At 43.9% G+C, this 26,783-nt stretch overlaps 1 protein-coding gene across 1 annotated transcript in view; it reads left to right on the top strand.

The window, feature by feature from the left end:
- ERBB4 (erb-b2 receptor tyrosine kinase 4) overlaps positions 1–26,783 on the top strand; it is a 797,331-nt gene that overhangs the window by 594,623 nt on the left and 175,925 nt on the right. The window contains exons 14-15 of the mRNA XM_063429955.1: positions 8,605–8,698; positions 10,458–10,612. Of these exons, the coding sequence (XP_063286025.1) occupies positions 8,605–8,698; positions 10,458–10,612 (249 nt within the window). The remainder of the gene's footprint in view (positions 1–8,604; positions 8,699–10,457; positions 10,613–26,783) is intronic.

The raw sequence follows: 26,783 nt of genomic DNA, 5'->3' as shown, positions 1-26,783 counted from the left end.
ATCTGAGGGGGGGGGTACTGTCAGGGTACCTGGAGTCTCTACCTTTGAGAGAGGTAGAGACTTAGAAGTTTATCCGTCCGGACGCCATGTCTCCTCGGTCTCCCGCGGTTCACTCGGTCTTGCTAACGCCGGCCGCGAGGGAGTCACTTCCTTTTATAACAGGAGGACCAGAGGTAGACGTCATGACGCCAACCCGAAACATCCTGCCACTCAAATCTCGGGAGACGAATCAGGACTCGCCGGAGGCGTGTCCTCTCTCCCTAGCCAGGATACTTAACGGTGGTTCTCTCATTCACTCATTGCCCTGTCGTGGTTCTAGTCCGCCTAGTCACACAGTGCTTTATGATTCACTTGTCTTTTGGTTCTGACCCGGCTTTGTTGTTTACTCTCCTGCCTTTCTGTTATCCTTGACCCGGCTTGTCTCTCGCTTACCTGTCCTCTGTTATCCTCGACCTCGGCTTGTCTCTGACCATTCTATTGTAGTTATACGTTAGTCCGGCCATTCTAAGGACCGGTATACGTATCTGCTACTCTTTGTACTCTGCGTGTTGGATCCCTGACCCGATCCTGACAAACGGTTGGCTTTAACGAAGGACTTTGGAGACAGGAAATAACAGCTTTAGATGCAACGTTTATCAGAGAAGTTTTACTTAGCTTCCGGCTTATAGAACACTGGTTCCCGAGATTCCTCAGAGGCAGATTATCCTGCATGGATAGAGTTCAGCTTTAGCCGTGGATGAGGAGAGGCGAAGGGAACTTGAAGTCTTCTATTCCGGTCCGGTAACAGCAGGTTTTCACAACTAAGTTGCAGCCGGTTCGTGAGTACAGAACGTAGTTCATTAATCCAGCCTCGATCAGCTGGTGCGGTCAGATTAAATAGGGAGACCGGGTCATGAAGGGGTGTGGCTAAGCTCCGTGGAACCAGGAAGTAAGGGGATATTATAGTTAAGGCATGACAGTATCCCCTCCTTAATGAGCAACCTCTGGGTGCTATTGACATGGTTTAGAAGGGTAGCGTTTGTGAAACTGGGAAACTAATTTGTCAGCATGAACGTCAGAGGAGTTTTCCCATGTATCTTCATCAACTCCATATCCTTTCCATCTGATGAGATATTGTAAGGAGCCACGATGGAACCTTGAATCCAGTATACTTTGAATCTCGTATTCTTCTTCACCCTGGACCAGTATAGGGTCAGGAGAAGTAGTGACATTCCTTTGGAAAGGGTCAGGATGATGAGGCTTCAGCAATGACACATGAAAAACAGGATGTAGCTTTAAAGTAGGTGGAAGTTTCAATTTAACAACATTACGGTTGATAATCGATAGTATTGGAAAAGGACCAAGGAAAAGAGAACTTAACTTCTTTGATGGACGGTTTGTAGAAATGTTCTTTGAGGAAAGCCAGACAAGATCACCGATTTGATAAGAAGGTGAAGGTTGTCGTTTTGTATCAAAAAACTTCTTTTGAGTGGAGGAGGCCAATTCAAGATTGTCATGCAATTTTTTGAATAAAGAGGACATATGAGAGATTTGATTCGAATCGGAGAGATTAGATGAAGAACTTGTCTGAGCAGGAAATGAGGAAGGATGAAATCCATAATTGGATAGAAATGGAGTCATTTTACTGCTGGTATGAAAAGAGTTATTGTATGCGAATTCTGCCATAGGTAACCAAGTTATCCAATCGTCTTGTAAGTGAGAGCAATAACATCGTAGATATTGTTCTAAGCATTGGTTGACTCTTTCAGTTTGTCCATCTGTTTGAGGATGATATGCAGATGATAGTTTACGTTGGATATGAAGAGTGGCACATAAAGCAGTCCAGAATTTGGAGGTAAATTGAGTTCCTCGGTCTGAAATGATTTCGTCTGGCAGTCCGTGAAGTTTAACTATGTTGTCAAGAAATGTTTTCGAAAGTTCAGAGGACGAAGGTAACTTCTTTAAAGGAATGAAATGAGACATTTTCGTGAAGCGGTCTACTACCACTAAAATGGTAGTGTGATGATGAGAAGGAGGTAATTCTACCAAGAAATCCATAGAGATGGATTGCCAAGGTCGTTCAGGAATTGGTAAATTCAATAATTGACCAAATGGTTGATGATGAACATGTTTTGATCTTTGGCATACAGAACAAGATTTGACATAAGATTCAATAGTTTGGTCTTGACGAGGCCACCAATAGTATCTTTTGGACAATTCAAGGGTCTTCTTTATACCTGGATGACCTGCCAGAGGAGAATCATGAATAAATTCGAGTACTTTAATTCTGAAGGATGGAGGCACGTAAATCCGGTCTTTGAAATAGTAGAGACCGTTTTTCTTAGATAATTTAAATGATTTAGGAAGTTCGAGAGCATCTTCACTGAGATCTTTAATGTCGTCAATAAGAGAAGATAAGATTCCAATGACTTTAGGCGAAGGAGGTTCAATCTCAGTGTCCTTATGGATCCTGGAAAGGGCATCAGCCTTTTTGTTTCTAGACCCAGGTCTAAAGACGATTTGGAAGTTGAACCGGGAAAAAAAGAGATTCCATCGTACTTGTCGAGCAGACAGTGTTTTATTGGAGTGAAGATATTCGAGATTTTTATGGTCAGTATAAATGATTAAAGAATTCTGAGCGCCTTCAAGAAGGTGTCTCCAGGTTTCTAAAGCCACTTTAATACTTAATAATTCTTTTTCTCCTGTAGGATAATTCTTTTCAGCAGGAGATAATGATCGTGAGAAGAAGGCGACAGGATGAAGAGGGTCTTGAGGAGTTTTGTGTTGAGAGAGGACAGCTCCAATTGCAAATTCCGAAGCATCCGTTTCAAGGACATAAAGATATGAAGGATTTGGAAGTTGAAGAATAGGAGCTGTTGTAAACTTTCTCTTTAATTCAGTGAAGGCAGTTTGAGCCTTCTCGTTCCAATTGAAGGGATGTTTTTTTTCTGTTAAGTTGATTGAGTGGGTGAACTATCTCAGAGTAGTTTTTAATAAATTTTCTGTAAAAATTGGCGAATCCTAGAAATCGCTGTAATTCTTTTACTGTAGAGGGAACAGGCCAGTTGATGATACAATCGACTTTTGCATTGTCCATACCTATTGAATGAGGGGAGATGACATAACCTAAGAAGGTTATTTCTTTGACATGGAAAAGACATTTTTCAGGTTTAGCGAATAATTTGTGAGTTCTGAGTCTTGATAACACCCATCTGACATGTTTTCTATGTTCCTCAGGAGTGTTGGAGTATATGAGAATATCATCTAAATAAATGATGACACAGACGTCCAATAGGTCTCTAAAGATATCATTTATGAAGTGTTGAAAAGTTGCAGGGGCGTTGCAAAGGCCAAAAGGCATCACCAGATATTCAAAGAGGCCATACCTTGTTCGGAAAGCAGTCTTCCATTCATCATTAGCCTTTATCCTGACGAGATTATATGCCCCGCGAAGGTCAAGCTTTGTATAGATGGTAGCAGTTTTCAATCGTTCAACCAGTTCATTGATGAGAGGAAGAGGATAACGATTTTTAACTGTTATTTTATTTAAAGCTCTGTAGTCAATGATAGGACGAATAGTCTGGTCTTTGTTTCTTACAAAAAACATACTTGAGGCAGCAGGTGAACTAGAGGGTCTAATAAACCCTTTCCGTAGATTTTCATCTAGATATTCCTTGAGAATTTGTAGTTCAGCCTCAGAGAGAGGGTAGATGTGCCCAAATGGTACTGGGGCACCAGGTATGAGGTCTATAGGACAATCGTAAGCACGATGAGGCGGGAGCGTTTCAGCTTCTTTTTTACTGAAGACATCTGAAAAGTCTGAATAACAAGAAGGTATGGTTGGTTCTTTAGAGATTTGAAGAATAGGAATTTGTTGTAAACACGTTTCTTTACAATAATGTGAGTTAAAGGTGATAGAGAAAGGAGACCAAGAAATTTGAGGGTTATGGTTCCTTAACCAGTTGATCCCTATTATAACGGGATAGAGAGGTGACGGAATAACATCAAATACTAGAAATTCTGTATGTATGTGATTTGTGGTTACCTTTAGAGGGATGGTTTCATGAAGAATCGGTCCCGAGGATATAAAGGAGCCATCAATCACTTTAACAGGAACAGAAATGGCTTTTTGAACACAAGGAATTTTATTCTTTGTTACAAAGGTTGAATCGATGAATACTCCATGTGCACCAGAATCGATGAGAGCTTCAGTCACAATTCTCACCTTATCCCACTGTATTACAAGGGATACAGGTGTGAACAGATTGGTTGATGTTGAAGGGAGTGCACTGAAGATAGCAGAGGTATAAGCTTGTCTACCGGCCTTTGTCCGTTTTAATAAGGGACAAACAGCAACCAGATGATCTTGAGAGGCACAATACATGCATAGGTTTAATTGACGTCTTCGGTTCTTCTCTGCAGGAGTAAGAGGACTTCGTATTACCCCTATTTCCATAGATTCACTTGGTAAGGAAGTCTTTTCTGGAGCTTTTGAGGGAGTGAAAGGCTTACGGTCTTTAGAATGTAAAAGGGCTTTTTCTGCCTTTCTTTCTCTTAATCTTCTGTCAATACTGATTGATAATTGAATTAGAGAGTTCAAAGTACTAGGAAGTTCTGTTCTAGATAGTTCGTCTTTTACAGCTTCAGATAACCCAATTCGAAATTGGTTGCGCAAAGTGATGTCATTCCATTGCGTTTCTACAGCCCATCTTTTGAATTCAGCAATATAATCTTCAACGGGTCTATTTCTTTGCTGTAGTGTTCTGATTGTTAAATCAGCTGTAGCTTGTTTGTTAGGATCTTCATAGAGGAGAGACATGGCTTCAAAAAATTCATCCAGTGAGCCTAAGATGGGGTCATCATTGTCCAAAAAGGTATGGGCCCAGAACATAGGTTCACCTCTTAGAAAGGAAATAACTGAAAAAACCTTAGATCTTTCTGTGGGATAAGCTCTAGGTTTTAAAGCAATCAATAGTTTGCAGGAATAAAAAAACTCCTTATATTTGGAACGATCACCATAGAATTTTTCAGGGTTACATACAGCAGGATCGCTAGCCGAGAGCAGAGTAGTATGAGGAGTACGAGTTTGTAAATCTCTGACATAAGTGAGAAGTCTTTCGTTAGTGACTTGCAGGTCTTGCACACCTTGGGTTAGTGTATCAACTCTTTGATTCAGCGTAGTTATAGTAGAATCGAAATCTGCTGGATCCATTACAATGGCTGGATTAATCTGTCACGTTTAAACATTTGTTATGAAGGAACACAACTGCAGATTTCTTATAGTTCGAATATTTATTAGGAATAATTGGTATTGACTTTAATTCCAATATACAGGTACTGTAGCATTAAGTATTAAACGATAAATGAAGTCCACAGTTATATGCACTGTAGCTTTAAGGAGTAAACGGAACTGAAGCAGCAAGAGTCCTTTAGTAGTATTAATTAATTAGATGATAAGAAGTTACAATAGCTGTTCCATAGACTTTAACTGAAGAATGATAGATGCAGCTAACTGAGACAAGTATGTGTTGAAGTTAGCTGTAACGGTTGGCTTTAACGAAGGACTTTGGAGACAGGAAATAACAGCTTTAGATGCAACGTTTATCAGAGAAGTTTTACTTAGCTTCCGGCTTATAGAACACTGGTTCCCGAGATTCCTCAGAGGCAGATTATCCTGCATGGATAGAGTTCAGCTTTAGCCGTGGATGAGGAGAGGCGAAGGGAACTTGAAGTCTTCTATTCCGGTCCGGTAACAGCAGGTTTTCACAACTAAGTTGCAGCCGGTTCGTGAGTACAGAACGTAGTTCATTAATCCAGCCTCGATCAGCTGGTGCGGTCAGATTAAATAGGGAGACCGGGTCATGAAGGGGTGTGGCTAAGCTCCGTGGAACCAGGAAGTAAGGGGATATTATAGTTAAGGCATGACACCTAGAGTACACTTTATATTAGAAACAACTGGATTAATTCAAATACAAGGGGTAAAGATGATGAAATATATCGGTTTTATACTTTATTGCTCCAAAAGTTCCATGTTTTCAGTCAGACAGGGGGCTACCGTTAGTTCATTTTTAGCTCTGCTGTTTTGGTCACTGACCAGGTATTTAATTCTATCTGGATTCTGATTGGCTTAGACATATCAAATAGCTAATTCAATTAGGACTTTGTCAAATGTATCAACAGGGTATTGTATGTCTGTTTATGTAGCCCTCGTTACATGATTTCTCTTAAATACAGGTCTTCATACAGCAGTAAAATGCATAATGGGCAATTATTATGCATGTTTTCATGTGTCATTTGATACTAAAACCAATAATTATAAAACATTACTGCCCCCTTAAGTAACATTGTATAACTTAGTTTAATAATGTCTAGAACAGCTATGCCTTTCCCCGACCGACTATACATTTCATGTACTTTACAATGAACAGATTGTCTATATAAAGTGGGTCTATGGGTTAATATCGTGTATGGTGCAGTCATTCTATTGAACTATTTGGCAACTAAAGAAATGCCACCTGACATTTCCTCTTAGGCTCCCCTCCAGGCTCAGGCACAAATATCTGATCCGGTGACTGCTATGGTTTTTAGAATGCAAATTGTTATTGCCATTCAAACACACCTTAATGAATGATATCAGCATACAAATCCCATCCAAATTCATTATTGTACCCAACTCACTAAAGAATACACTGGGGTTGGTCAATAGACAGGTCTTCCAGACATTGACTGCAACTCCCATCATGCATTGCATTCTTTATTCGCATATAATGATTGTTATTTATAAATGACATTCATTGACTGGTGTTTAACCCATTAAGGACCAAACTTCTGGAATAAAAGGGAATCATGACATGTCACGCATGTCATGTGTCCTTAACCCCTTAAGGACACATGACATGTGTGACATGTCATGATTCCCTTTTAATCCAGAAGTTTGGTCCTTAAGGGGTTAAAAGTGTGCTTCGGTATAGGTATTAACTAAAGGGACACTGTCTGGACATCTGCCTTTATTTTGTCTAACTGTTTGGGGCAGTGTGACATCACCTGGGGCACACCACACACCCAGAGACCAGCCCTGCCTGAGCCTGATTGATAACATAGAATGTACACTTCCTTATTATCAGTATCAGTTGGCAATAATTGTGGATTGTGGATTGATAACCCCTGCCACCTATCCATGCCATGAAGGTTGGATGACATTTATAAGGGTTTGGAAATTCTTCATTACGAAAGTGTCTGAAGATGGGGCAATCTACACACGTCATGATGTCATGGAGGGTCCCATAGCTTGTAAATATATATATTTTTTTCCTGCAAAGAGTTTAGGCTGCTTAGTTATAGATAAAAACTATGGACTCCATGTTAAATTCATCACATAAAACTATACAAATCATTTACATACCAAGCCTATGGGAAAGCATTGGATTGACTAAAAATCGGCAATTCTGATGATGTAACCAAGGGGGAAATAAAGTGAGGTTTATTAACTTTTAGGGGGGCTGAGGGGGTGACAAGCCACCTAAATGATGGGTTAAACACTATAGGGTCAGGAATACATGTTTGTGTTCCTGACCCTATAATGTTATTTTAAGGCAAATTCATTTTTAAAAAGTCTCTAGATCAGTGGTGTCGAAGTCAGCCATTGAGAACTCACATCTGGCCAGCATTTTACTTATAGTTCTAAATAAAATGCAGTCAAATGGTTACTTACACTTTGGGATTTATTTACTAATCTGGGGAATACTGAGATTTGATCTGGGCATTTTAGACCAGAAAACACACATAGGGAACTTTCCCTTTCTTAGTTATATTTACAGCTTGACTGTTTTGACCTACAATCTGCAATACTACAATGTGCTTTAATCATTGGCTATCATTTAATCATATGGAGAGTATGAAGAATTGATCAGGAACCTTTTAGGCCAAAATGTATATTATTAAAAGAAACCTTTATTATTTTTCCACCTTACTATATTTTTTCTTACAAGTTTGCAGTTCTCTTGCCAATCCTTTTCCCAGTTTAGCATATAAATAATAATATTAAAACCCCACTGAGTAACAACAACAAAAAAAATCACCCAGTTATTATATCTATATATTATCCTAAAAACCTGTAATTCTCCCATCAAGGTTTGGAGTTGGGTAAACCTCTTTTCGAGTATGATAGTAAGTAAATACACATGTAGTGCAATTGATGCAAAAGCCAAACAAATAAACACATTAGTATCAGTAGAGATGAGTCCTTTTCTAGTGAAATATTTGAAGCATGATCACCTAACTATATATAAAGTAATAGAGGTCCAGGCATTCCTTGGTTCAAGACAGATACTGTATTAGGAACCATTAGGAACCACAACAGCAACGTTTCGACCTAAAAAGGTATTTTGGGGTCGAAACGTTGCTGTTGTGGTTCCTAATAAAGTACCTGTCTTGAACCAAGGAGTGCCTGGACCTCCATTACTTTATTAATTTTTGGAAATCTGGTGTTTGATTTCGGTTCAGCCAGCACCCTGGCTCAGATTTATGGGAGTGAGTGCAGTTCCACACACACTACTAAACACCTAACTATATATGTCATCTGTTTTTGTGCTGACTGTCTTATCTTTCTCTGTCTCCTGTCTTTAGTGAGACCCGCGAATTTGCAAATGGTTCGGTCTGCCTGATATGTGACCCTCAGTGTGAGAAGATGGAGGAAGGTACCATCACATGTTACGGACCGGTGAGAAATCATTTGACAGCTTATATAGAAATAATGAAAAAAATAGCATTTAAACATCTTTCCCCACCTTGGCATTGATTTAGAGTTTATGTGAAAACAATGACACAATCAGAGTCAGCCATCATCGTTTTCTACCTGATTTCTTCTTATAGAATGTAATCAAACAGGGGTATTTACCAATGTGAGAATTCAAAGTGAATTCAGATTGAATTTTACATTCTAGGCCAGAGTAGCCGAAATTCCAGTTTAGCTAGTCTGACCTTAAATTTGAAATTCACTTTGAATTCTCACTTTGGTAAACAAACCTGAAAGTGTCATCGGTAATTCCCTAGTTTACAGAACACTTAATAAATGATGTACTCAATATAAAGAGTAAATAGTTCATGTGCACCTTGAGGTTAAGCTACCTCTTCTGCAGTCTGTTACAAAAACAAGATGGTGGACTTCACTAACAATATCTATCCAGAGAGCCAAATGCTACTAAAGCCTGCCATGTTGCTCACCTATATAACACTGCCTGGCTGTGGATTGCAAGTATGGTCCTTCAAATATTTGTTTTCAAGGTTTTATATCTAGAAAACAGGGGCATCCTGTATCTGACAGGGGTATCTGACAGGGGATGGAGCCCCAGCTTGAATTTATTTTGGAGCAAATTTCATTGTTAGCCCTGAGTTCGCTCTAATACTGAGAGAGAAACACCTCAAATGATTACACAATATATGTGATTTATGACAGTGACACTTTAAGGCACCATATTTAGAGTTAATTATACAGTACAGTGTGGGGGTATTGCGGTGGATACAGGGTTTTTAATGCAGTGGTGCAAGGGGTTAACACAGCATAGCTTGATGTTAATAGATCAGGTGTGGAGTTTACACATATAGGTTCAATCTTAACGCGATCAAAGATATGGTGTCACAATGTGATTTATCAAACACATCAGGGCTTTGGGGTAAAACCTGAAATAGGGCTGGTTCTAGAAGCATCATATGCGGTAAAGGTCATATAATGAACCATAGACATAGACTGAAGCCCCTGTTCTTTTTGCCTCATAGTGGTACTGGAAAAAAGTCTAAATAAATATTGGCCTACCCTCAAGAAAATGTCTCACCCATTCCACAAAAGTTTACCGATATCCAATAAGGTTTACACATGCATACAATTCTGGTTAAGGTTAATACAAAAATATGTCAGTTCATTAAACAGTTCATTGGTGTGCATTAAAAACCATCTTAGAAATGTTTGGGCAAAATGCCAAGTTAGAGAATACTAATTTGTAATAGATAATTATTAACTGGAAGTCAATGTCTAGGAGTCAACATATCCCTGGTTACAGCTTTAACTTGATACTTCTACTCCCTCTTTCTGTTTGTAGAATTACACATTTGCATTGCATATTGGTCACTCTGTAAGGTAAAGAGGACAACATAAAAAGGTTCATGGGTCTTTAGCAGGATTATAGGTCCTTGTTTTACAGTTGGTGAACAAGTATATGTATTATTTAGAGACCGATGTATTTTCTTACTTTTTTTTATTCACTGATATAAAGCATAACAATTACGCCGAAAAATCTGTAGTTTTAGATATGTTCAATATGCTACTTAAAAAAAACAAAAAACAACCTGTTCTGTATTTTTTTTTTTTTTTTATATTTAAATTGTATATTGTGTTTATATGTAACTTGCAGGCAGAAGGAGAAGAGACTGCTACTCAGATTTGGTCTTACGATTGTCTCCCTAACAGACCTTCTATTTTTCAGGGGCCAGACCACTGTACTAAATGTTCCAACTATAAAGATGGACCCAACTGTGTGGAAAAATGCCCAGAAGGTGTTCAAGGGACAAACGGATTTATCTTTAAATATGCAGATGAGGATCGAGAATGCCACCCATGCCACCCTAACTGCACTGATGGGTAAGGACTCTAAGTGCCAGACAACTAAACGCATCTTGTACCAATAAAAAAAAATATATATATTACAATTCTTTTCAGCATCAGATGGTGTAAAATGTGCAAATTCCTTTGCAAGTCTCAACAAATTTTCAGTTAAGAAAGTAATACTGAAGTGACAAAGGCAAATGTATGCATCTGGCAAATGAAAACAAGCAATGCCTTGAATGATAGCAGACATTTTGTAATGTTTATGTTGAGCCATTGCGCGTCGGCCATTTTGTATTGCTTATGTGAACTCAGTTTTATTCTATAAAGTCCTTTAACTGGAAATAACATGGACATTTTTATTTTTTTACAGGGACACTATAGTCACCATAACAACTATAGCTTCATGTAGTTGTTCTGGTGAGCATAATCATTGCCTTCAGGCATTTTAATGCAAACACTGTCTTTTCCGAGAAAAGGCAGTGTTTACATTGCCCCTAGGGAGACCTCCAAGTAGCCACTCTCAAGATGGCCACTGGAGGTGCTTCCTGGCTCAGGGCTGCACAGTAAGCATCTCTGCTGTTCAGCGTCTCTACGCACTGCATAGGAACACTGAATTTTCCTCACAGAGATGAATTTATTCAATGCATCTCTATGAGAAGGTGCTCATTGGCCAAAACTGTGTTTGGCCCCACCCCTTTACAATTTTAGCCAATCCAGTGCTTTCCCCATGGGAAAGCATTGAATTGGCTAAAAATCGGCAATGCTGATGATGTCACCAGTGGGCGGAGTCAACACAGGCGGACACGCGCAGTGCTGGAAATAAGGTGAGTTTTAATTCCTTTTAACGGGGCTAAGAGGGGGTAAGCCACCTAAATGGTGGTTTTAGCACCTTAGAGTCAGGAATACATGTTTGTGTTCCTGAACCTATAGTGTTCCTTTAAAGTTTGCAAAAGATTTCACTGTTTGCTAAAAATTCTGATCTGTTAGTATTTAATATTATGCAAATAACCAATTTCTTGTTCTAAATGGCTGAGCTCTGTTGAGCACATACCATGAGACCATGAATAGCACAGTGCTCGCTTAATGACCAAGGCCTAACTCTACGAATATAAAATCGGGTCCCCCAGGGGGTGAGCAATTTATACGAGAATCTGCACCCACAGCAAAACATCAAGAATGTTAATAAAGGCATCGTTTAGCAGAGTTCTTACAGCATTGTTAAAGAGGAGGCCAATGAGGGAGGAATAGGTCTCTCAAGGCTGTGCTCATTTTTCTTTACATGATCTCAGCACTTTGCCGAATATAATCTTGTAATGTGCTGGGAAATCTGGAGATATCCACATAGTCCCCCTGGTGCTGACAGGAGTCTTTGGATACTAATCCAGGTACGGGAGTGATTGTACTCTGTTTATTTCCAGTCATGATATATGTCTTGTACATATCAAAATACCTGATTCTTTCATTAGTGAGAAAGGAATAAACTGCTCTATACTGGTGTTTATTAACGAAATTGCTCTGTGTTGTGCAAATATGCCCTCCACATTTTTAGCCACGGGTGTTAACAGTAAGAGAAGATATTAGGCTCCAGCTTCAGTTTAATCTGGAGAAGGGATTGACTACTAGAAACAGACCAAGCTCAGTCTAGGTCATGGGTGGCCCAAAGGTTTATGAAACTCCCAGGATGCATTGCCAACCTTTAGTCCTAGGTCAGGAATAGGCAACTGTCGGCACTCACGATGTTTTGGACTACATCTCCCATAATGCTCTTACAGCTATAATGCTGGCACAGCATTATGGGCAATGTAGTCTGCAACATCTGGAGTGCCGAAGGTTGCCTAATGCCTACCCTTGCTCTATGCCATACCTACACGAAAATAACTAAGTTTATAGAATTTAAAATGTTCATCGTCTGAAAATGTATTGTTACCATGTCTTTTACTAATTCTCGTTTAGGAGGGGAAGGGTTGAGACAGGTCAGTGTCCCCACTTGGCAAATAAATCTATGCAGTCACGCACCTCTACTTGTCTCTCAGTGCATTGTTTGGCTGCACTACGCTTTAATTTTGTCACATTCTCAAGTGAATGGTTTTATTACCATGCAATTGCTGCAGTCATTTAGAAATTGAATATATGCTCAGCAGTCAGCGAGTGTTCCAAAGACCATGTTGGGAAATAAAATGGCAAAGTAAAAAAATCAAACACGTTGGAATCTATAAGAAAAAAAGAAATTCTTGTGACATCATCGAAAACTGAGTACATCGATTGAAAGCCCGCTCTGTTTTGCATTGAGGTTTCTACCCGTTATTCTGCTCGTTAAGAATTGTTCGTGATGCGGTTCGATGAATCTCTAGCACGAATGATGTGTGCTCAGTGCAGAAATGGAAAAGCCAGATTTTGTAAGGCAATGTGAGTGAGACAATAGCGGCTTTCATGCTTTAGCAAGTAAAATGAAGGCAGTAAATTATTCAGTATAACACGTTGATGTCAACAGCTGTTGTCACTCATGATGAGACCTTTTACCGTTTTCACAAATCTAATTACAATCGAGCCATGAGGAAAAGAAGGCTAATACTGCAGAGATCTAGTCACCTCTCCATGTTACTCATCAGCATTTTGCATTCGAGCTTAATCCATGTGATTTCACAAATCTGCTTCTGCTACATTTGAGATAAATAAGAAACAAGTGTTAGAGTGACATGTTTATGGTCCCGTGCTACTGTAAAATAGGTTCTGTTACTAATCGCATGACCACAAGCCTTACTATAATTCAGTACAAACCACCCCCCCCCCCCAAAAAAAAAAAAAAAACATGTCTTTGTCCAAAGGTGCACAAGATTGTTAACAGGGATGCTGTAAGGTTAGAAGTTAAAAAAACAAAACAAAAAACATAGCTTAGGGTACTATATATTTGGTATAACGTTAGCTGGTTTTAGTTGTAAATAGTTGACTGAACAGTAATTCAATACACAAAATATGCAACAAATTCCTTTTTTTTTTTTTTTTGCTTGTTACCTACAGCCAGTGGATTGTTTGACATTGCATATACTGATAACCATAACCACTTTAATCCACTTGGCATTTATACATTTTTTTTGTGATATTTTAATTAATTCTAAAATTTACCTAATATATTAAAATTGGGCGTATTTTCTGATATCTAATTGTAACACTCCAAACCTTATAGTTTGGTTTTGATGATCAACTTTAAACTCTCTCTCTCATTCAGCCCTCAATGAAGTTTGGTCCCCTTAGAATCAGAATCAGAAATGATTCCATTCTCTTGGGGGGAAAAAACAATCCAAATTATTTATCTGCAAAAAGTAACATAGATTTTAATAATGACTTCTGTAGATAAACTGAAAGGTTTTTTGTTGTTGTTTTTTTTTTTTTTTTTAACAGAATGGAATTGAGGCATTTGTTTGTTGCAACACGAGAGGCCAGTAAGTTGGAAAAGCACAAATAAATAAGAAAAATAGTGGGGTATTGGTCTGACAGGTTTCTGGAAGGTGGGGTTAGGTAATAGCAAACGGATAAAGTGATTGCTCAGACATGTAGATGTCCATAGATAAACATTTTAGCTGCATATCTAGTATTTCAGGAGGCTACGATTAGGGCTATGGTAAGAAAACTTACAAACTGTTACAAACTTCTATTGCATGTAGCATAAGTGATGTATAACTATATACGGTAATTATTTTTAAAATCACTCAATGTTAATTGTTCATTTGTTTTTATTATAACCACTCCCTATACAGTTATCTTGTGAAAGCAACACTCCAAGCACCATTACCTTGACAGTATGCTCTAGTGGAGGGGTTCCCAACCCAGTCCCCAAGTACCCCCTTCCAGTCCAGGATTTAGGGATCACCCTGTTATGTCTAAAGCGTCTTTCTTTCTTTTCTAGAAACACTTTACATACAATTGGGTGATCCCTAAATCCTGCACTGGTAGGGGGTACTTGAGGACTGGGTTGGGAACCACTGATCTAGTGGATACAGTAACAGGAATTCCCTGTTGTCTCCTCAATGTAAGAGGTCAAACCATTTTAGAACGTTTTGACTTCTTATATGAGATGTGCAAGGCACTGCCACTCCTCTACTGACAAAGGAGGGCCAAAAGCTCCCTGTCTGAGCTAAGTCCTGAGTGGCTTAAATGTAGCCCATGGAACAGCGCAGTCAGGGGAGTGGGCCTTGACAGAGCCAGGAGTAGGCAGGGGAGTAACCAGTTAAAGGGGTGTGGTCATTGGTAAATGGGGGTTGGACTATAGGAGTATATTAAGCGGCCATTTTATGACCAAGGGACATTTTAACTAAACTGACACTTACCTGGTAATTGTTTTTGGCAGGTCTGTGTTGGTTTTTTCTTTTGTCTTGCAGATCATGGCATCAATGGAAGAAATCCTGGAGGGAGTGAGAGCTGCTGTGCGGGATAGAGGACTGGCATGGCTTCACGAGCAACTGGGGGCTCAGGGTCCCCCCCCTACAACCCCTGCGGCGGCTGCACGGCGTTCCATGAGGAGGGCGAGACCGCCCCAGCGGCTGAGCCCGGGCATGGAGCCTGAAGTCGGCAGACGGAGGAGCCCGTCAGCGGAGTCTGTTGGGGCCCTGGATGAGGTAGCGGGCCCCAGCGGAGTGGATGTACCGCGGCCGGCACCGTCGGTCCGACGCGGTGCTGGCCGGGCGCGGGCAGCAGCTAGGCCGAGGCCTACCACGCGGTGTGCGCCCCGCCGGGAGGCGGCAGGCGGGTCGGTTGCGGCTGGAGCCAGGACCCAGAGCAGATCGGATGGTGGAAGCAGTGAGCGGTTGCGGCCCGGTGAGTCAGGGAATGGCGCTGGGGCTGGGCAGCGGGCGGGGGGCAGAGCGGAGGCCTCTAGTGATCAGGCGGTCCCCCTGATGGCAGGGGGAGCCCCTGGGCAAGGGGACACATCGGGGGCGGCCTCTAGTGGGGCCAGGTTCAGCACAAGGGACGCAGACGGCGGGTCCGCTCAGCCAGGTACATTGGGGCCGGCAGGGCCCGCGGCTTTAGCAGACAGAAAACGCCAGGATAGACAGGCGGAATCCCCAGTTCGCAAGGCGGCCCAAAAGGGGCCAGGTGCAGCAGGTCGGGATAGCTCCCAGGACTCAGCTCAGGGCATGGAGACAGGACGGGCTGGGAGAGAGCGGGAGGGCCGCAGGGGCGGCTCCCGGGGACCGAGGGGTCTCTCGCGGAGCCCTAGGCCGCATCGCAGCAGGGAGCAGCACGGCGTCAGTGCCAGGCATGACAGGAGGCAGGCTGACGGGTGGAGGGGTAGAGAGAGGAGCAGGTCTGCAAGCAGGTATAGCAGAAGGAGATCGGCCTCAAGGGACCGGAGGTGGAGGCAGCGGCGCAGTGCGTCTGGGTCCTCAGGCAGGAGCTCGCCAGGTCAGCGGCGCAGTGCTTACGGCCGGGAGGGCCAGGCAGGGAGTCGGGATATGGTGCGGAACTACAGGCATGAACATAAGGAGGTTGGGCGGGTATGTGATCATGTGGACACACTACCCAGGTGTCGTTCTCCTTGCAGGTCTCGCAGCACTACACCCGCGGTCCTGAGGCAGGGCCAGGCTGACGGGAGTCGGCGCCAATTGGATGCTCCGGAGCCAAGCATGGCGGACGGACGGGAAACGAACCCACAGCCTTCTGCGGCTTCGGGCTCAGGCGGTGAGTCAACTGTTACACCACACGCAGGAACACTATTGAATTGCTTAAAATCTTTCTTAGATTCTTGGGCGGGTGGGGAAATGGCTTCACCTCAGTTTGGGAGAGTGTGGACGTGTGAGAAAGGCCAGGGGTTACAAGGTAGGGCCGTGGGCCCAACGCTGGATAGCGAAGTGGGGTTATCTGTGTCTGAAACTAGTAAGGAGTCGGGGGACAAGGTAGGTCTTGGGGGCGAAATTACCGACGCTGCGCGGCAAAACGTGCACGTGTCTTTTTCGGGCCCATTAGGTTGTCACCTGAAAATGGACATCAAGGAGAAAATTTGGAAGGGTGAGTTTGTGGAGGTTTTTTCCTTGCTCCCGCTGGAGGAGTTCTTAGACATGAAGGAGGAGGACAAGAAGGACGCAAAGAAGGAGGAGGAGGAGAAAAAGCGTAGGTATCGGAAGATTCCTAAAACGTTTGGGAACTGGCTGCGGGCCTTCTGTATCCTGGCCAGCGTGATAGGGGAAAAGTCGCCGGATAAATGCTCCCAATTGTTTTGCTACCTAGATGGGATTGGGGAAGCGTACCGGACCTATGGCGGGGTCGCCTGGTGGCGGTACGACGAGCAGTTTCGCCAGAGGTTAGCGGCGAATCCCAGCATGCGGTGGGATCAAATGGACCTTCCCCTCTGGATGCGGCTCATGATGGCGCAAAAGGCTGCGCCCTTTCAAGGGACGGCCGGTGCGGCCCCTGGGGGACCTGCATCGGCCGGGCAAAAGAAAGGCTTCTGTTGGCTCTTTAACGAGGGCCAATGTAAGTGGGGTGCGTCGTGCCGGTTTAAGCACGAGTGCTCGGGTTGTGGGGGTGCACACGGAGCCAGCCGGTGTTTTAAGCGAGGTAAGTCTGCACCAGGAGCGGGAGCCGTTGGAGCGTCGGCCCCCTCCGCTGCCGCGGGGGGCAACCCCGGTGAAAGTAGGCGAGATGCTGCCGTGGCTAAAACAGTACGGTAACCGTCAGGACGCGGAATTCTTATGGCACGGCTTTACGGAGGGTTTTTCAATACCGTTTCAGAGTAGGGATGTGGGGAGGTTATGCAGTAATCTCAAGTCGGTGGGTGAACACCCGGGAGTTGTGAGGGACAAGTTGCTGAAGGAGGTGCAGCTGGGTAGGATGGCTGGGCCGTTCGAGGCTCCGCCGCTGCCTGACTTGAGGGTATCCCCGCTGGGGGTAGTCCCCAAGAAGGAGGCGGGTAAGTTTAGGTTGATTCATCATTTATCATTCCCGAAAGGGGCGTCAGTAAATGATGATATCGATGAGGCCCTGTGCTCCGTATCGTATGCATCATTCGACCATGCTGTCGAGTTGGTTCGGAGAGCAGGGCGAGGGGCGTTGATGGCGAAGGTGGATGTGGAGGCAGCATTCCGGCTCCTTCCTATCCACCCAGACTGTCACCATTTGTTAGGGTGCCTTTTTGAGGGTAAGTTTTTCGTGGACCTGTGCCTACCCATGGGTTGCTCCATTTCATGTGCGTATTTTGAAAAGTTTAGCACGTTCCTGGAGTGGGTAGTGCGCAGGGAATCGGGCGGGGGTACGGTGGTCCATTACTTGGACGACTTTCTGTGTGTGGGCCCGGCTGGGTCCGACAGATGTGCCCAAATACTGCGGGTGTTCCAGAGGTTAGCCCAACAGTTTGGGATTCCTCTGGCCGAGGACAAGACAGTGGGCCCGACCGAGTGTCTGAGTTTTTTAGGGCTGGAAATCGACTCGGTCGTGGGGGAATGTAGGCTGCCGGAGGAGAAGTTGAGGGTGCTCCGCCAGCAGGTGCACGCGATAAAGGGCGCTAGGAAAGTTACGCTGCGGGGACTGCAGTCCTTGCTCGGCAGCCTTAATTTCGCTTGTAAGGTGATCCCTATGGGAAGAGTTTTTTGTAGATTGCTGGCTAGGGCTACCTGTGGGGTCCGTCTGCCGAGTCATTACATCAGGGTGTCGGTTGGTATGAGAGAGGACTTGGACATATGGGACCGCTTCCTCACTGAGTTTAACGGACGGGTGTTTTTCAGGGATGTGATGAAGGCATCTGGCGAAGCCGGGCTGTTTACGGACGCCTCGGGGAGCGTTGGCTTTGGGGCTTACCTTGGGGGCAAGTGGTGTGCCGAGGTTTGGCCTGAGGCTTGGTCCGAGAGCCCCTTGATTCGGAACCTCGCCTTTTTGGAGCTTTTTCCAGTTGTGGTAGCGGTGTCACTATGGGGCGAGGAGCTCAGGGACAAGAAAGTTATCTTCCACTCTGATAATATGGCAGTGGTACAGGTAATTAACAGTCTATCGGCTTCGTCCCTGCCAGTGGTTAGGTTGTTGCGGCAGCTAGTGCTCTTGTGTATGTCTTGGAACATTGTCTTCCGGGCACGGCACGTGCCGGGCCTGCTGAATGTGGTCGCTGACGCTCTGTCTCGTTCACAGTGGGTGCGGTTCCGGGAAGCAGCGCCGGACGCACAAGCGACAGGGCAAGCATGCCCGGAGGAGATGTGGCGGCTCGGGACGTTGTGCTTGGGCGATACATAAGGAGCTCACTGGCGCCGGGGACTTGGACCGCTTATACTAAGGTTTGGTGTGAATGGGAGGAAATGTTGTCCCAGGCGGGAGCAGGCGATTCTGCAGCTGGTAGGTTGGACACGCTGTTGTGGCTTCTTTGCAGGTTGGTGGCAGGTGGGTCATCCCCTTCTAGGGTGGAACGCTACATGTCTGCGTTAGCCTTCCTGTTCAAGTTTAACGGGTGGGAAGACCTGACCAAACATTTCTTGGTAAAGCAAACTTTGAAGGGTTTCAAGAAGGGCAGGAGGTCTGTGGATACGAGGAGGCCTGTGTCCTTTGCCACCCTTCAAGGGTTGGTGGGGTTGTTGAACGAAGTGTGTAGTTCGGCATTTGAAGTAACTTTGTTCTCTGTGGCTTTCGTGTGGGCTTTCTTTGGGGCTTTTCGTATTGGCGAATTGGTGAGCGCCAATAGGTCGGGGGCATCGGGCCTCCGGTATGAGGATGTGGCTATAGAACAGGACAAGGTCGTGATTTGGCTCCGGCGCTCGAAGACGGACGTCTTCGGAAAAGGTAAGAATGTTGTCCTGTCCTCACTACCAGGGTCCCCGGTGTGCCCGGTTGCGTGTGGGGACGTGTTTTTACGGGTTCGCCCGCAGGTTGGTGGTTGCTTCCTGATTCATGAGGATGGGAAGGCGCTGTCGCGCTTTCAGTTCTTGCGAGTCTTCCGCATGGGGTTGACGAGATTGGGCTTGCAGCCCGGACAATTTGGTACGCACTCCTTCCGTATCGGGGCTGCGACTGAGGCGGCGCGGCTCGGGCTGGGGGAGGAGCGGATAAAGCAGATTGGGAGATGGGAATCCATCAGGTTCCGTGCATATGTAAGGCCGGAAAGGTTGGTGTGAATGGAATGTTGTGGTTGTGGGAAAAGTGTGCTCTGCCGGTTAACTGAATTTGTTTCCTTTCAGGCTTGGTCGCTTGGCTGGTGGGTCACTCGTTTGTCTACTGGGCGGAGAAGAGGGCCGCAGTTCGGAGACAAGGCACACAACTGGGTTTTCTTCTGGACACAGTGGACCTTCGGTGGTTTGGTTTTAGGGGTTTCAGCTGGCAGAGTATAAGTGGTGAAATTTTTGGGATGTTGTCCAAGGGGTTTGCCCCGGATATACTGTTGATTCACGGTGGGGGCAATGACTTAGGTTTGGTCCCCCAGAAGGTGTTGGTCAGGAGAATGAAGAGGGACCTGGACAGGGTGAGGGCTCTGGTCCCAGGAGTTACAATAGTTTGGTCTGAAATGGTGCCGCGGTTGAACTGGAGGCATGCCAGGGACCCGGCGGCTGTGGCACGTTGCCGTGGCAAAGTAAATAAGGCCATGTCTGTCTTTATTAGGAGACTAGGGGGGGTCCCAGTGAGGCACTTTGAATTGGAGGGCGGGTTGCCCGGTTATTTTAGGCGGGATGGTGTGCACCTGTCTGATGTGGGGTGTGATCTACTAAACTTAGGATTCCAGGAGGGTATTTCCAAAGCCCTATTTATGTGTGGTGGGGGTCGCTCGAGACATTAAGGGGTCAAGTCTCTTGCTATGGCGGGATAGGGCTTGGGTAATTGGAAGGTAGGAGGAGTATAAATTGGTTAGGCTGGATTAAACTGGAGTGTGAAATGGTTTGTGGGTTCGAGCTCATCGGTGGCTCCGAACCAGGTGGTGTAGGGGGGTCTCGGTACACCCCTACAGTTTAAAAAGTTATGGATATGGGGCCTCTTTGGTAGGCCATATGTTATGTGTTAATTGGTTATTTATAATGTTATTTATTGTTATTGGCGGGGTCATTGCCGGGGGTAATTTATGTACGGTGGGGGGTGGAGGTATATTTACTTTTGTGGCAATGACCCCAATTTGTTACCTTGTTTATAATAATAAATAAAGCTGTGGACTTTTTTATTCCAACAGAAATACGGTGTCTGTAAGTTATTGGGGGGTTTGGGGTAAACAGCGCACCTGCCGAATAATCGACTGTGCGCATGTCATGTAGCCCATGGAACAGCGCAGTCAGGGGAGTGGGCCTTGACAGAGCCAGGAGTAGGCAGGGGAGTAACCAGTTAAAGGGGTGTGGTCATTGGTAAATGGGGGTTGGACTATAGGAGTATATTAAGCGGCCATTTTATGACCAAGGGACATTTTAACTAAACTGACACTTACCTGGTAATTGTCCCTCCCACCCTCCCTATTGTTTTGGAGTTCCCGTTTGGTCACAGCGGCGGGATAGGGCTTGGGTAATTGGAAGGTAGGAGGAGTATAAATTGGTTAGGCTGGATTAAACTGGAGTGTGAAATGGTTTGTGGGTTCGAGCTCATCGGTGGCTCCGAACCAGGTGGTGTAGGGGGGTCTCGGTACACCCCTACAGTTTAAAAAGTTATGGATATGGGGCCTCTTTGGTAGGCCATATGTTATGTGTTAATTGGTTATTTATAATGTTATTTATTGTTATTGGCGGGGTCATTGCCGGGGGTAATTTATGTACGGTGGGGGGTGGAGGTATATTTACTTTTGTGGCAATGACCCCAATTTGTTACCTTGTTTATAATAATAAATAAAGCTGTGGACTTTTTTATTCCAACAGAAATACGGTGTCTGTAAGTTATTGGGGGGTTTGGGGTAAACAGCGCACCTGCCGAATAATCGACTGTGCGCATGTCAGGACCACTATAGGCACCCAGACCACTTCAGCTCAATGAAGTGGTGTGGGTGCCAGGTCCATCTAGTGATAACCCTGCACCTGTAAACATAGCAGTTTCACAGAAACTGGTATGCTTGCAATAGGGTTAATCCAGCCTCTAGTGGCTGTCTCACTGACAGCCGCTAGAGGCGCTTCTGCGCTTCTCACTGTGAAAATCACATTGAGAAATGCTTTCCTATGGACTGTTTGAATGTGCGCGTGGCTCTTGCCGCGCATGCGCATTTAATGCTGACGTCGGGAGAGGGAGGAGAGTTCCCCCAGCGTCGGGGGAGAAAGGTAAGTGCTTAACCCCTTCAGCCCCCTTCAGCCCAGCGGGAGGGGGGCCATGAGGGTGGGGGGACCTAAAGACCCTATAGTGCCAGGAAAACAAGTTTGTTTTCCTGGCACTATAGTGGTCCTTTAACCCCTTAAGGACAAATGACATGTGTGACATGTCATGATTCCTCCCCCCCCCTTTTTTTTTATTATTCTTTATTTTGTTTGTGCAAGGAATTAACAATTATGCATTCAAAGCCATCATAGTGCATAGAAGTATCAGTGTTTCAACAAGGTTATCAGTATGGCATAGTTCAGTCCTGCACATTTTTATTCAGGCGAGTTATTCAGGCGAGTGTGTCCATTGTAAGAAAATGGAAATGGGAAGCATATCATATTTTGAACAGTAGGTATAAACATGTATGTGACAGTAGAAAACATTGCACATTTTAGGCTTATCACAGTATTCTACGACACAGTATGTATACAGTACATGTAAAGCAGGTCTCTCAGTTAACTGTGTGTGCTTAAAATATACACTGCATTGAAGTGGGTGCTAGTGTTGTTACTGTTTGTGGTAGGAGCATGCTGCGATAAGCGATGCCCGCATATAGTGGGGTGTGTATCGCCCTGGGGGTTCCGAATCTGAAACTCGGGGTCTGATCCTTAAAGAAAAGGGGGGAGGGAGGGGCTCATGGGCAGCAGAGAGACATGGGTCGAGATATGGCGCGTGAGGGGGTGGGTTCGGAAGTCCTCGGTTCGTAAGTCGGTCTATGGTGCGTGGTGGGGGATCTGTCACTGGAGGTCTGTCGTATGTGTGTGTTTGCCGTGTGTCTCGGTCAGGTCCCCTGGGGACAGTTGGGGTTGCGGCTTTTGGTGGCCCCATCAAGGCGGGGGAGGGGGTTGTATGTGTCGGTTGTTCTATGAGGCTCCCTTTCTTGGTGTTGTTGCACTGGCAGAGGGTTACGTGCGATCGGGGTCATGATTCCCTTTTATTCCAGAAGTTTGGTCCTTAAGGGGTTAATAGTGGCATCTGAGTGGATTAATTCAGTGGTGTCATTTTAAGAGAATTTAATAAAGTTTTCCTTTAATACTATAGTGTCTATCTGTTATGTCTTATTCGAGGAACAGTCAATGCAACATAACCACTAAAGCACACTATAGTGGTTACATTGCCAAGAATAATTGTTGTATCATTTTGGAATGGCAACTTACTTGGGTCCCACCAGGTGCCAGCAGCCACAGTCCTGTAACTCTACTAAGCTATGCAGTGCCATACAAGGTCACTTTCATTGGCTAAAAGCCTATGTGCCTGGTCGTTTAATGGATGGCTTCAGATCTGTGGAGAAGACTGGATGTGCCGCAGGCACCCGGTGGACCCAGGTAAGATGTCAAGCTATTGTAAAACAGCTTTTTATATGACTTTGGGAGGCTATAATGGCACTCCTGACACCATAACCACTGCAGTGGGCTTAGTGATTGATTTTCTCTTCTGTTCTGAGAAATCTTAGGTGACTTACTAATGCTAATTTATGCAACTAAAATGTAGTTTATAACAAGAACAATGTATCTTATTTACACAGCCTGATTTCTTAACACATTTATTGTAGTCTAAAGACACATTACTGTGAATATAATTGCCATGGAGCCATGTTATACACTCAGACACACCCAGAATACTGATCAACTAATAAAAAGAATGACATTAGGATACAAAAGAGGACAGTGGGCTCAAAGTAGGGTCTGTCTTTCATAGGGACACTTGGAAAATATGCTCTTCCACATTTAATATTTACATCTCTTGGCACTTGTAAATTAGCATCATCTTCAAATTTCTCTTACCATTTATCAGGTCCTAGATTGGTGCATGTAAAATGTCAAATTAAAAATTCTGTTTTTCAGCAAGAATATGTATGTAAAAATGTTTTATAATATTTTGTCCATATACAGTATAAAAGGAGGACCTAGAGCAATGTTCGTTTAATCATGCCAAACTATGTTTTGGAGCATTCTGGGATGTGTATTTATAGACAGTGTCAAAGTTCACCTTACAGTAAAAGAGAGTAAAAAAAAAAAAATCTTCATGCAAAAAGTTTTCTTCATTACCGAGGCGGTTGCTGTATGCAGGCCAGAGATGAGAATCTCTCCGACCTGTCAGCAAGAGGACACAATAAAAGACCTTTAAAGACACCCAAGACAGGAGATATGGCAGGGCGGGCTGTGAGCTGAATCCATGCAAACATGGTACGCTCACCTGCTTGTCAATTAAAACTCAGCTGGCTCTGAATGACAAACATATCTTAGGGGTCATTAATCCAACTGAGATGTTTCTCCATTGCTTGTCATAGTGCTGTGTACTGCAGAGAAACAATGCTCACTGAAAACAGTCTTAAAATAGGCTAGATATAACTGCACAATTAAAGAAATATTGAAATCACCTTTTAATTGCAGGCTTTTAGCATACAGTCTTCTATCTCCCTATGCGTCATATCTTGTTTGCTCACAGTATTGAGCATCGTACGTCCCACTGAAGATTATCAGCATGCTGCCACTAAAATACTTTTGTAAAACAGAAATTTTAATAAGTTGGCCAGAATGTCTGGTAAATGCAGCTATATTGGCCTGGATTTAAATATATCTACATTTATCGTATATAGTTGCAAAACTCTGAGGACAGTGTTCTAGACAGGCTTATAAAATATTTATTACAGCCAGGGACCGGGTGATGCTTAAAAGTAAAATAAATAAATAAATGATATTTTGAAAAGAAACTGAGCTGTGTTTTCTATGAGAGCATCCAATTATGGTGTTTATAGAATGTGATGGATGCTTAGGCTCCTCAAACTGCCATTTCCAGCATAAATCAATATTAAAAGAAAATAAATTATATATATTATAATATTGGCCTCTGTCTAAGGGCTTTGGATACTAATAAGTGAAGTGAGGAGGCATGTGACAGACATGTCTATACTTTGGGCATGCCCTTATCAGCCACAAGATTAAAACCACTAACAGGGGAGTTGAATAACATTGATTATATTGTTACAATGGCTCTGGTAATGGAGTGGGATATATTAGGCACCAAGTAAACAGTCAGTTCTTGAATTTCATGTTTTGGAAGCAGAAAAGAAAAGAGTGAGTTTGGCAAGGGCTAAATTGGGATGGCTAGATGTCTGGATCAGAGATTCTTAAAAAGGCAAGTCTCGTAGTGTACAGTGGTTAGCAACTACCACAATTGGTACAAGGAATGATAACTGGTAAACTAACATCAGGGTAATTGGCGCCGAAGGCTCATTGATGCACATGGGGTGAGAAGGTTAGTCCAGTTGGTCTGATTTCACAGCAGAGCTACTGTAGCTCAAATTACTGAAAAGTGTACTGATGGCCATGATAGAAAGGTGTCAGAACACACAGTGCATCACAGTTTGCTCTGTATGGGGGTGCCCAGCCGCAGACCCGTTACAGTGCCCATGATGACCCCTGTCCACTTCCATAAGCTCCTTCAATGAGGACGTCAGCGTCAGAACTGGACCATGGAGCCATGGAAGAAAGTTGCCTAGTCTGCTGAATCACTTTTTCTTTCAAATCAGGTGGATGGTCGGGCGCTTCATTTACCTGAGCAAGTGATGGCAGCAGGATGCACTATGGGAAAAAGACAGGCCGGTGGTGGCAGTGTTGTGCTCTGAGCAACGTTCTGCTTTGAAATCTTAGATCCCGATATACTTGTGGATGTTACTTTGACACATACCAATCATGTTTCCTGATGGCAATTACCTCTTTCAGCAGGATAATGCACTCTGCCACACTGCAAAAAATTTTCAGGATTGGTTTGAGGAACATGATAAAAATTTCAAGGTGTTGCCTTGGCCTCCAAATTCCCTCAGATCTCAATTGTATTGAGCATCTATGGGATGTGCTGGAACAACAAATCTGATCCATGGAGGCCCACCTTGCAACTTAAAGAACCTAATGGATCTACAGCTAATGTTGTAATGCCAGGTACCAAAGATTATGTTCAGAGGTCTTGTTGAATCAATACCTCAAGGCATCAGTGCTGTTTTGGCAGTACGAGGGGTACCTGCATGATATTAGGCAAGTTGGTTTCTTTTGTAAATACATGTTTATTGATTATTACGTTGTTTTAGATAGTATAGGCATGAAAAGTACACAGTTGGACTCATAGATCCATGATTTGAGAGAGATTCTTGTCTTCAGGCCCCAATGATCAGTTGCCATAACTTCATGAAATCCACAGGTCCACTACAACGAAGGACAAAAGTAGCACTTCCAAACATGTGTAACTGCATTTACATTTGCTATGCACATCCCAGTCTTCCTGCAACAGAAGCCATTTAAGTTACACTGGACTAATGAACTATGTATATGTTAGGTCCTGCAGGTCCCCCTCCCCCCAAGAGGCTCAGTGAGCATGTAGGGAACCATATGTAATGGGAGACCTGCAGATCTCTTAATGGGGTAAGTTGGCTGGTAGACACAAGGTCCAGGCTTGTCACTTGAGACCTCGAGGGTGAAATCCTGCAGGCTCCCATTAGAACCTTAACATCAATGGAGAGAAGAAAGGAAAAGAAGGGAATAGAGTAGGGAAATGAAGTAGGAAAGCAAGTTGCATCAGCAGTAGAAAGTGTCTTCAAATCTCTAGACCGCAGGCTGGGTGTCATCCCCGTCGGTGTGCATGTTACTGTAGCATAAGCTGGATCCCCTTGTTAGAGGTGAAAAGTAGCCAATGGGACCAAATGTCCATATATTTTCTGCATTCTATCATAGGTTCCAAATATAAGTTCCTCTATAGTGAGTAGTTCTTCCTACAACAAGTTCAGTGGAGGACTAGTTTGCTGTCTCCAAAAAAATGGTATCAATTGTTTAGCTATGTTCAGGATACGGATTGTTAGTTCGTATAGCAAGAGATAGGGGTTTTAGTGTGATGAAAGGTGGTGGAGAGTCTGAGAATTTAGTAAGCAACGTATGAACGCTAGACCAAAATGGACATATTGAGTGGGCACTCCCACCATATATGA

The sequence above is a fragment of the Pelobates fuscus genome, chromosome 8 (genome assembly GCF_036172605.1).
Source record: "Pelobates fuscus isolate aPelFus1 chromosome 8, aPelFus1.pri, whole genome shotgun sequence".
In the NCBI taxonomy this organism is placed as follows: domain Eukaryota; kingdom Metazoa; phylum Chordata; class Amphibia; order Anura; family Pelobatidae; genus Pelobates; species Pelobates fuscus.
Note: the sequence above shows the minus strand (reverse complement) of the source record. Positions and strands in the feature narration are given on the sequence as shown.